The sequence below is a fragment of the Plecotus auritus genome (genome assembly GCF_963455305.1).
Source record: "Plecotus auritus genome assembly, chromosome: 1".
Taxonomy (NCBI): Eukaryota; Metazoa; Chordata; class Mammalia; order Chiroptera; family Vespertilionidae; genus Plecotus; species Plecotus auritus.
The window spans coordinates 121,222,157-121,234,341 of record NC_137770.1 but is presented as its reverse complement, the minus strand read 5'-3'; the positions used below and the strand labels follow the sequence as shown (position 1 = coordinate 121,234,341).

The 12,185-nt window shown below is 41.6% G+C and overlaps 1 protein-coding gene across 4 annotated transcripts in view; it reads right to left on the bottom strand.

Annotated features, from left to right (window-relative positions):
- The window catches only part of ADPGK (ADP dependent glucokinase), a 42,068-nt gene that overhangs the window by 11,943 nt on the left and 17,940 nt on the right, over positions 1 to 12,185 (bottom strand). For all 4 annotated transcript variants that reach the window (XM_080665715.1, XM_080665716.1, XM_080665717.1 and 1 more), the window contains one exon: positions 2,538 to 2,658. In XM_080665715.1, coding sequence (XP_080521841.1) covers positions 2,538 to 2,658 — 121 coding nt within the window. The remainder of the gene's footprint in view (positions 1 to 2,537; positions 2,659 to 12,185) is intronic.

The window sequence follows — 12,185 nt, the reverse complement described above, 5'->3', positions numbered from 1 at the left end:
ATAAAATACCTATTTACTAAACCCCAATGCAATGATTATATTTGTTAAAACTATATTCTTTTCTTAGCTCCTGGTCATGTCCAAACAAAATACCCAATGGTGGTCCACAGAGTGGAGTGTATTAGTCTAGCTCTACTTCATTTAAAGAGCAGACACCAGGATGACCTCCCCATGAATCCTTTCCTAACTGTCACCCCCAATGACTTCCTTCTCTGGGCTACAGCTGCACCCAGTTATAGGAGTTGGCACTTTACTTTGCAATCATTTGTTCAGGAATCTGTCTCCTGCAGTGGATGGTAGCAGAGGGCAGAGTAGTGTCTCCTACTATCATCAGACTCCTGCTCACACTGGACCTGGCACTCAGCCACATGAACAAACAGCAAGATACATGAGCAAGAGAACAGACTCTAATGCCCACAGCAACAAAAAATATGGGTATGAACTCCAAGTCCAATATTTCCCCCATGTGCAGTGATGAGATTGTACATGGGGGAAAAGATGGGGCATTAGTATTCTCTGCAGGGCAAGACCTGGAACTGGCCCTTAAAGAGTGAAGCTGCTAAGACGCACCGCCTAAGTTAACTTAGGGGAAAAAAAGCCACACAGAATTCAAAATAAATAAATTCCTTAAGCAAAAAAAGTGAGCGAGATAAAAATAAATGGGCTTTTGCAATGTGAAGACAAGGAGGGATGTGAAGGGCTCTTCACTGGCTGTTTGCACAGGGCTGATGGAGCTGACTAAGAAGCAAAGTGACTGAAACTCAGACAGTGTGAGCTCCTAATAATAGGTTAATGCCCCTCTTTTCTCATAAAGGTTTGCATTTATTTAAGTGATTTCTTCTATCAATTTATCATCCTTCCCTTCAGCCACTGAGTAAGCAAAACCTATGTAATGACTCATTGGATCCCTGGCCCAATGCCTGAAAATAAGCTTCTCTGGAGATGTCTGGCAGGAGAGAAGGAGGGAAAAGTTGACAATTCTTCCTGGGAATTTATTCATCCAGGTTAGAGAGAAGCAGGGGATGGACTTCTGTTAAGAGAGCTGACCCAACAGCTGCTGCCACCAGACTAGGTTCCCTCCAGAGTCTGATAAAAATGTAAATGTAGGTTTAATAAAAGGTCTGCTTTATTCTAAAAAATATAGCCGAGAAAAGAAAAACTGAAGTGTAAGCTTCTCAACCCAAGGATGGAGATAGTCTCCTGTGAAGATCAGCTGTGCCATATATGTAAGGCATATCTGTCAAATACAACAGCAGTCTTCGTGAGGAAACAGTCTCTCCACTCTTGTCCCCAGGGGAAATGACAGAAACCAGGAACCAGAAAGGTCCCAAATCCAGAACATGAGTGCCAACAGAAATGGAAGTGAGAACATGGAACTGGCAGCAGCATCAGCAGCACATCAAAGACACATCTTTGTTCATGCCTTTCATTTGAGCAGTTCATAGTGCTTAAACACACTACCTTAATCCTTATCACAATCTTCAGGCAGTAAGAACCATCACTCTAATTTCCCATTTGGGGAAACTAAAGCCGAAAGCAACTCAAAACTTGTATATTATTAAATGTGAGCCTCCTGCCCTAACAATCGGTCCCTAATTTTCAGACCCTGACCTTAACTTCCTGACTGATTCTAGTAAATACCCCAAAGAGAACCAGAAACAAGAACAACCCCATTTTGTACTTGAAGAAAGGCATAATTTTCAGGAAGCACTATATTTCATAACTTACATTAAAGTTAATTACTCTAGTAGGTGAGGTTCTCTTAATTTCTGACTTGGAAGCAGTTCACTGAAGTATATTAAGTACATACTGCTTTAAGGTGCCAATTAGTCTGTTTCGATGTTTGAGTCTTTAACTTGAATTAACGTGTTGAATCAGAAATTCAAGAGGCTGGCTTCTGAGCAGAGGAAAGATACCACAGCAAATACACAGAACTAAATTACTTTCAGGTATTTAGGATTTTTTCAGAAATCAGATCTGCAGACTGTAACAAAATCTCCTGGGGGGTGGGGAGCTGGATGGAGTGGTTTGGAGTGATAAACATTCAAACATTATATAACAGGAAATAATATGCGTTGTTAAATATATAACACTTCTAGTTACTCACCCAAGGGAAAACAAAACAATTCAGAGAAAGCTTGCCAGAGGCCCAGAATCAAATCTGAGCAGCTTGAAAACCAGAAAGGCCTTGGGCAGAATCTAGCAGAGTTGAACAGATATTATCTGCCCTTTTCTTTCCTTAGTAATAAAGAAAAACTTTATAGGTATGTGTTTAAGATGCCTGCTTTCCTACATCTTGATTCCTCTTGGTTTCAGATCAATTCTGTTTATAGATCTGGAACTTTTCTTCACTGTTGTAATACTCCAGCACTCTCCCTTGAGACAATGGCCAGTATTAGTGCAGGAAACCTGTGGTAAAGCAAGAACAGGGGATCCTACTAATTTACACAGAGAAATCTGTAGCATAGTTACTCCTCAATGTAACATTATACACTCCCCTGCCGAGACTTACACTGTTACTTATTCATTTCTCTTACCTGCTTGATACTCTAAAATTAGGTGGAACTCATCCACTTCTTGCAGTGACTCTGGTGGAACAAATACATTGTCATCAAGAAGTTCATGCAGTTTTGGACCAACTGGACCACAAAGAAGAACCTGGAGACAAGAAATATGAAGTCTATCAGATCTGTTCTTTTCCCATAGAATCTGTATAGTAACAAAAAAGATACATTGAGGCTACTTCTTTTCATTTTAACAAAATACTGGAATCCCAATCTAATTCTGAAAGTTATGTAATAGAGGGACTATTATCAGGGTCTCAGACTCTGGAATATATGGCCACAATGTACCCAGAAATGAGAGGCTGACAAAAGACCTATGTCACACATGCTAGGTCCTATGCAGCTGCTAGGGACTGAACATTAGTGTCCCCCCCAAATTCATATGTTAAAGTCTAATTGCCAATGTGATAGTGTTTGGAGATAGAGCTTTTAGGAGGTAATTAAGGCTAAATGGGGTCATATGGGTGAGGTCTTATAGGATTGGTAGCCTTATAAGAAAGAAAGAGATTTCTCTCTTTCTACAACATACACACTGAAGAAAGGCCATGTGAGGTCACAGCAAAATGGGTGGCCATCTGTAAGCCAGGAACAGGGCCCTCACCATAAACCGAACATTGTTGGAACCTTGACCTTGGACTTTCCAGCCTCCAGACTGTGAGAAAATGAATTTTTGTTGTTTAAGCCATTGGTCTATACATTTTGTTATTATGGCAGACTAAGACACGCCCTTACCCTACTTTCTCTTTTTCTTTACTCACATCCTGTGTAGGAAAATAGATATGGAATGTTGGAAACAATTCTGTTGTACACAGTATAAAAAAGAACCAACCTCAAGAATCACAATACCCTCCACAACCAGGTGATCTGATTTGTGAGACCAGGCCCTACTATACTTAGCTGTTATGTGAATAGAACAGTTTTCCAAATATGAGAATTAAAAATTACCTCAACTCAGAAAGTTTGGGGGCAGGTGCTCTGCCACTTTTCCAAAACCTTTTCTTCAACTCCAACCTGGGCCTCTCCCAGTCTATTCTTTTTAGAAGCCATTTCACAGTACTGCTGTTTCTGCTATGCCAGTTCTGGACTTCACTCAGAGCCAGTCCAACAGACTCAAAACCATTGAATGATGAGGGCTTGGACCAAAATTTAAAGGAAAGTACCCAGAGATAACAACACCATTTCAGATCTAATATGCTCCACCCAGAAGCTTCAAAGGCATTTTTACTTGCCAATTGACTGCTTGTTTGTACAGAGGCACTTTTATGTGTCTGAGAAATCCCAGCTTTTGAGTGAAAGGAAAATATACCTCTCTCCCCTTGACCTACTTACTACTCCCTTTCAGCCTTGACACATGTCCATTGTTTGCCAATTCTGAAAAGTCTTGCCCCTACCATTTTATTTTATTTTTTTGAATTCTTGACTAGAACTTCAGTTTTCAAGATAAGGTAACAAGGGCCAGTTTACCCTCCTGCCTAAAATAATAACAAGGAACAGATACAATATATGAAACAAGGGTTTTCAAAACATTTGGACATTGGGCAACAAAGAACAGTGATTCTGAAGAAACAGGAAAAAACTAAGCAAGCCCTACAAATACTTCAGCATATTATTTTAAAAGAGTTCCCTGATATACAATTCTGAAAGAATTCACCATCAGCAGACCTGCACAATAAAAAATGTGAAAGGAGATTCTTTGGGCAGAAGGAAAATTATACTGGATGGAAATACAGCTCTAAACAAAGGAATGAGAGCACCACAAATGGTGCTGGATAAGTAATATCTAGATAAGCCATATCTCTTATTATTTAAAGCTCTTTAAAAGATAATTAACTGCTTATAAATATTAACATACAGAGGTTTGTAAGATATGTAAACTATGTAGCAATCTATACTAATAATAGAGAAATATGCAAATTATCCGTTACAGCATCACATTACCACCGGATCAGCAGGCTGCATCCCTGCCCTCTGCTCAGGCAGCTGTGCAAGGCCCAGGGCAGGATAGGATATGGTAGGAGGGGATAAGAAAGGAGAGGGAGAGGAGAAATGGAAATACAGAAAGGGCCGAGAGGAGAAACGGAAATACAGAAAGGGAACAAGAAAAAGACGCAGGAATGGAAAAGGGAAGGAAACGTGGGGCTGCACGCGGGAGGGGGTGGTGGTGGGGGAGCAGGTGTGCCCAGCGAGGGGTTGGGCAGGAGCCCCGCCCAGACATGGGAGGAGGGCCGTAGCCCCTGGTGCGGGCCATTGGTGGGGAGGCGCCCACAGGTCCAGGACAGAGTGGTGGTTGGTCCGAGGCCTTCTGGGCAGAGGCGCTCCTGCTTCGTGGTGGCAGCAGCAGCACCTGGGCTGCACGGGCCTCAGCCACCCTTACTGGGCCGGGAGTCCTGGGCAGGGAATGGGAGCAGGTGGCGGCAGAGAGGCCGGGGAAGTGGGGACAGTGAACACGTGGCCAGGGCTGAGCCCTGGGCTGGGGGTTAATGCTCGCCCCCCAATGGAAGCTTTAAAAAGGAGGGAGGGAGGGAGGGAAGAACTTTATAAAGGAGTCAGTAGAGAGCAGAGTTAAAGAAGGAAAGAGGATGTATGAGTGAACTGTAGGAGCTATAATGAAAATCAAGTATAGTTGTGTACTAGGGACAGATTTTAAAAGTAGGAGTCAGAAAAGAAAAAGGATATATGATAGTGAATAATTAGGCAGGTAGGTAGATAAATATTAAAACAGTGGAAGTAAGTAGAGAAGAATGTATGGGAAAGGTCAGATGAGAGAGAAAGAGGGAGGGAAGAAAAGTTTTACAGGGGAGCTGGTAGAGCTTAACAGAATGGGAGGAAGGAAGAAATGGGGGAGGGAGCAAAGCAGGTACAAGGGAGGAAGTGAAGAAAAAAATTAAGGTAGGAAGGAAGGAAAAGGGGAGGGAGGACAGGGGTAAAGATAAAGGAAAGAAGGACAGTGGGGAGGGAGGGAGGGTAGGAGAAAGATGGAAGAAGGATAATGGAACAGAAGTAGGAAATAAGGAGGAAAGAAAAGTTTATAAATGATGAGTCAGTAGGAAAAAGTGTTACATAAAGGAGAGAGAAAAATTGTGTGAGAGGGAGAAGCCAATAAGGAAGTCAAATACAATTGCATGTGAAGGGAATAAGGTTTAAAAAAAAAAGTTAATAGAGGCGCTCAGGCTGGCAGGGGAGGGCAGTTAGGGGGATCAGGCAGGCAGGCAGAGTGGTTAGGGCAGGCAGGCCGGTGAGCGGTTAGGAGCCAGAGGTCCCGGATTGCGAGAGGGCTGTCCAACTGCCAGTTTGGATGTCCAAAACTGGCAGTTGGACATCCCCCGAGGGCTCCTGGATTGGAGAGGGTGCAGGTTGGGCTGAGGGGACCCCCCCCCCATGCACAAATTTCAGGCACCGGGCCTCTAGTAATAGTATAAAGACAAGAAGGGAGAAATGGAGGTGTATGCTGTTGTAAAGTTCTTACATTCTACGTGGTATACTAATATCACTTGAAATCAGACTGTGATAAGCTAATATACATTATAAACCCTAAAGCAATCACTAAAAGAACAAAGCAAAGAATTTTAGCTAATAAGTTTAGATAATATGAAATCACAGAAAATAATCCAAAAAGAGTGCAGAAGTGGGTATGGCTCGGTGGTTGAGCATTGACCTATGATCCAGGAGGTCCTGGTTTGATTCCCGGTCAGTGCATATGCCTGGGTTGTGGGCGCAATCCCCACTAAAGGGTGCGCAGGAGGCAGCCGATCAATGATTCTCTCTCATCATTGATGTTTCTATCTCTTCCTCTCCCTTCCTCTTTGAAATAAAAATATATATATATATTTTTAAAAGAATGCAGAAAAGGAGAAAAAAAGGAAAGGTAAAGAGGTGGGACAAATGGAAAACAAGTAGCAAGATGTCAGATTTAAACCTAACCTGATAAAGCAACAATCACATTAAATGTAAATGGTCTAAACACTCCAATTAAAAGACAGATTGTCAAAGTATTAAAAAGCAAGCCTCAATTATATGCTGTCTATGAGAAATAAGTTTTGAATATAAAGACACAAATAGGTTAAAAGCAGAAGGATGAAAAAAGATATATCATACTAACACTAATCAAAAGAAAGCTAGAATGGCTATTTTAATCAAAACAGACTTCAGAACAAATTCTCCTATCTAATAAAAGAGCAATATGCAAATTGACCGTACCTCTGCTACACCCACAAGCCACACCCACCAGCCAATCAGGAGCGAATATGCAAATAAACCCAACCAAGATGGCTGCGGCCACAGAGAGCAGGAGGGAGGCTTGGGTTTCCCCGGCAATGGAAGAAGCCAAGCTTTCCGCCTGCCCTTGCCGGCCCAGGCCTCCACTCCAGGCTACAAAGTTTCAATTATAGAAGATAAATAAATCCCAACAAAAATGGCGGCATCCACAGAGCTGGAGAGAGCAGGAGGCTAGGGTTGCCCCCGGCGATGGAGGAAGCCAAGCTCCCACCTGCCCTAGCCTGCTTTGGCCTCTGCTTAAGGCTACAAAGTTTCAATTATAGATGATAAATAAATCCCAACAGAAATGGCTGCCATCACTGAGCAAGCAGAAGGCTTGGCTCCGCTCCAGGCTACAAAGTTCCAATTGTAGAAGATAAATAAACCCCAGATACCAGGGCCTCCACTTGGGTCACCAGGGGGCGTGGCCAGCCTGCAAACCACCTCAGGCCCCTCGCTCAGGCCGCCACACGCCCCAAGGGAACCCCCACCCTGATCCAGGACACCCTTCAGGGCAAACCAGCTGGCCCCCACCTGTATACCAGACCTCTATCCTATCTAATAAAAGAGTAATATGCAGATTGACCATCACTCCAACACACAAGATGGCTGCCCCCATGTGGACACAAGATGGCCAGCAGGGGAGGGCAGTTGAGAGGGACCAGGCCTGCAAGGGAGGGCAGTTGGGGGCAATCAAGCCTGCAGGGGAGGGCAGTTAGGGGTGACCAGGCCGGCAGAGGAGGGAAGTTGGGGGTGACCGGGCCTGCAGGGAAGGGCAGTTGGGGGGGACCCAGGCCTGCAGGGGAGAGCAGTTGGGAGGTACCAGGCCTGCAGGGGAGGGCATTAGGGGTGACCAGGCCTGCAGGGGAGGGCAGTTAGGGGTGACCAGGCCTGCAGGGGAGGGCAGTTAGGGGCAAACAGGCTGGCAGGGGAGCAGTTAGGCATCAATCAGGCTGGCAGGCAGAAGCAGTTAGGGGCAATCAGGAAGGCAGGCAGGCGAGCAGTTGGGAGCCAGCAGTCCTGGATTGTGAGAGGGATGTCCGACTGCAGTCAGACATCCCTCGAGGGATCCCAGATTGGAGAGGGTGCAGGCTGGGCTGAGGGAACATTCCCCCCCCCCGCCCCCCGGTGCACGAATTTCATGCACCGAGCCTCTAGTAATTATATAAAATGATTTTCTTTATCCTTGGTAATGATAAAGAGTTCAATTCATAAAGGGATGTAACAATCCTAAGCAGTTCAGCACTTAATAACAGAGCTTAAAAATACATGAAGCAAAATGTTGTAAGAACTGCAAAGGAAATAGATAAGTCCACAATTATAGCTGAAGATGTTAATACATCTCTCTCAATAATCAATAAATCAAGTAGACAGAATATCAGTAATATAGAATGACACTATCAACCAATGTGGTCTAATTGACGTTTATAGAACACTCTACCTAACAACAAGAAGAATATACATGCTTTTCAAGTGCATGTAGAACTCACCAAGATAAACCTTACTCTGGGCCATAAAAAAGTCTCAATAAATTTAATAGGAGACAGAGAAGCACATTGTCTAACCAACAATGGAATTAAAATAGAAATCAATAACAGATATCTGGAAAACTCCCAGATATTTAGAAACTAATACACTTCTAAGTAGTCCATGGATAGGTTAGTAAATAGCCCATTTCCAGAAATCAAAGGGAAATTAGAAAGCATTTCAACCAAATGAAAATAAAAACACAATGCATCAAAAACTGTGGGATGCAGCTAAAATAATTCTTAAAGAGAAATTTATTGTATTAAACATCCTAAATCGGAAAACAAGAAAGGTTTCAAGTCAATGACCTCAACTTCTTAAGAAACTAGAAAAAGAAGAGCAACTTAAATTCAAAGTAAACAGAAACCAGTAAAATAGAAAAGAAAAAAACTATAGAAAAATCAATGAAACCAAAAGCTCATTATTTTCTGATAAGATTAGTGAAATTGATAAACCTCTAGCCAAACTGATCAAGGAAAAAAACACAATTTACTTATATCAGAAAAGATTGATAACTTCACTACAGATTCTAAAGATCTTAAAAGGATAAGGGAATATTATGATTAATTTTATGTCAATAAGTTCCACATCTTAGATGAAATGGATAAATTCCTTAAAGGATAAAATTACCGAAGCTCATTCAAGAAAGAGAAAATCTGAATTTCTCTATACCTATTTTAAAAAATCAAAGTTGTGCCCTGCCCAGGTGGCTCAGTTGGTTGGAGTGTTAATCTGTACACTGGAAGGTTGTGGGTTCAGTTCCCAGTCAGCACATACCTAGGTTGTAGGTTTGATCCACACTTGTGGAGGGTACAGGAGGCAACTGATTGATGTTTTTCTCTTCTCTCTTTCCCTCCTTCCCTCCCCACTTCCTCTCTCTCTAAAAATAAATAGGCATATCTTCCGACGAGGATAAAAAAAAAGTTGTTAATAACTTCACATAAAAAGCAATCCAGGTCTAGAGTGGCTTCACTGGTGAATGCTATAAACATTTAAGGAAGGTATAATATAAATTCTACACAAACTCTTTTCTTAAAAAAATCTAAATATTTCCCAACTCATTCTAAAGGTCAGTATTACCTTGATACCAAAACAAGACATACAAGAAAATAAAAATAGAGACCACAGCCCTCTTGGAAATAGACATAAAAATTTAAAACAAAATTTTAGTAAACTAAATCCAACATATAAAACAGATAATAAATACATCAGAACCAAGTGGGGTTTATCTCAGGGATGTAAGGTTGGTTTAACATTTGAAAATCAATGTAATTACCATATACCAAACTAAAAATAACAAAACCCACACAATCATCTTATTAGATGCAGCATTTGATGAAATCCAGATTATATTTTCTCAAAGGCAGTCTCCCCTTCTGCAATCTGGCTTCTATCCTACTATTCCACTAAATCTGCCTTTGCTATATTCACCAGGGTCTATTTCTGAGACATAATCTATAGCATAGTCATTAAAAATATGGACTCTGGAGCGAGACTGCTTGGTTTAAAACCCAGCTCAAACCCTTTATAAGGATTTAACCTTCCATGCCCCACTTTTCCTATCTACAAAATGGGGTAATATAACTTCCCTTATAGGGCGTTCTGAAGATTAAATGTGTACTATGTATGTGTATGTTTGTGTGCGTGTGTATCACTTGAGAGAGTACCTAGCATTCAATAAGACCTATGTGTTAGCTATTACTATTATTACCTTTGGAAAACACCTAGTTCTTAACCTCTGGTAGTTCTCAGATAATCCCATTTTGGCAGGTTAAACTAAATCTGAGAGCCTTTGAATCCTGGCTCTATCATTTTCTGGCTAGATGACCTTGGGCACATTACTTCTCTGGACCTTCCATCTTTAAATGGGTGATAATACCATACTTCATAAGATTATTGTGAGCACTGAGTAACAGATACCCCTTTTCTTTGCTCAATATCCTACTAAGGCCCAGACTTGTTTTACCAGAATGCTTCCCAACGAGACTAGTCCTAGGCCCAGCTTCTCCAGAGGTCAATATTGAGAAGTCAATCTTGTATTAATAACCCAGGACTTCCAGGGTGGTATCCTCCCAGAGGTCAGAATTACTTCTCAGAGTCAGGAGGGTGGCCTTTTAGGGACTCACACAAACACCCAGGGTTCTAATGGGAAGGGCACAGGCACTCTCTAATGAGCTTATGATTGATCTTTTCTTTCATCTATTAACTGGTAATATTTCTGAAGGGTAGCCCTGGAATTTCTAATCTTCTCTACTTGGGAGTTAATTATGACTACAAAGATAATGACTAAAATCTTTATTTTCCACCCTAATACTTCATGAGAACTTTTTTTTAATACTTTCTCCTTTTTTTACAGCTTTATTGATATATAATTGACATACAATAAACTGCTCACATTTAAAGTACAATTTCATGAGTTGTGACATACACACCCACAGGGCCATCACCACACTCAAGATAGTGAACATAGCCACCATCCCTAAAACTTCTTTGTGACCCTTTGTAAACCACCCCACCCCCAGTCCCCAAGCAATCACTAAACTGCTGTCAGTTTGTATTTTCTAAAATTTTAGCCAAAACCGGTTTGGCTCAGTGGATAGAGCGTCGGCCTGCGGACTGAAAGGTTCCAGGTTCGATTCCGGTCAAGGGCATGTACCTTGGTTGCGGGCATGTCCCCAGTAGGGGGTGTGCAGAAGGCAGCTGATCGATGTTTCTCTCTCATCGATGTTTCTAACTCTCTATCCCTCCCCTTCCTCTCTGTAAAAAATCAATAAAATATATTTTAAAAAAAATAAAAATAAAATTTTATATAAAATTAGTTTGTATTTTCTAAAATTTTAAAATCTTTATTGTTCAGATTATTACAGGTGTTCCTCTTTTTTTTCCCCCCCATAGCTCCCCTCCACCTGATTCCCCACCCCACCTCATGCCACTGTCTTCATCCATAGGTGTAAGATTTATGTCCAATCTCTTCCCGCACCCCTCACACCCTCTTCCCCCTGAGAATTGTCAGTTCACTCCCTTTCTATGTCCCTGATTTTATTATATTCACCAGTCCATTCTGTTCTTCAGATTTTTTATTCACTTGATTTTTAGATTCACTTGTTGGTAGGTATGTATTTGATGTAATTTTGTTGTTCATAATTTTTATTTTTACCTTTTTCTTCTTCTTCCTCTTCTTAAAGAATACCCTTCAGCATTTCATATAATCCTGGTTTGGTGGTGATGAACTTTAATTCTTTTTAAAATGCAAATGTTCACACTTTACTATGCTCTCCACATATAAGCACACCCATCTCCTGCTGTACAGCGTGGCTCCAAATAAATTCCCCCCCTCACACTGCTGATCAGCTATCTGTATTACTGGGCCCATCTCTGCCCCTGACCCATATTTCTATTTTCAGGCTGGTTCCCCCAAACTGCTTAACGTTCCTTTTCTCCATTGTCAGTAGCCACATCTATTCCACACTTGTCAAGTTTGCTTACTCCGAAATCATCTTTGTTAAATCTATCTTCTTTGCCCTCAAGTATGGTCTAGCACCGAGTGATTCCATTTTAGTAAGCTTTAGACAGATGAGTTTCTCCTTTTCTGGCTGCTCTAATCCAAACCTTAATCATTTTACAGTAGGGCAACAGCAGTAACCTTGCTGGCCTCCCCCGCATACATATTCCACTCAGCAAAAGAACCTTCTTATTCAGATGTTATTCTGAACAGCAGGAATTTTGAATTCTATTAAACTAATAGTTGAAGACTTGAAGATACCCTCCTACTGACCTCCATTAGTGGACTTCATTTTTCAACACTGGATCTAGGCTCACACAGCGCCAACTAAGTTTTCT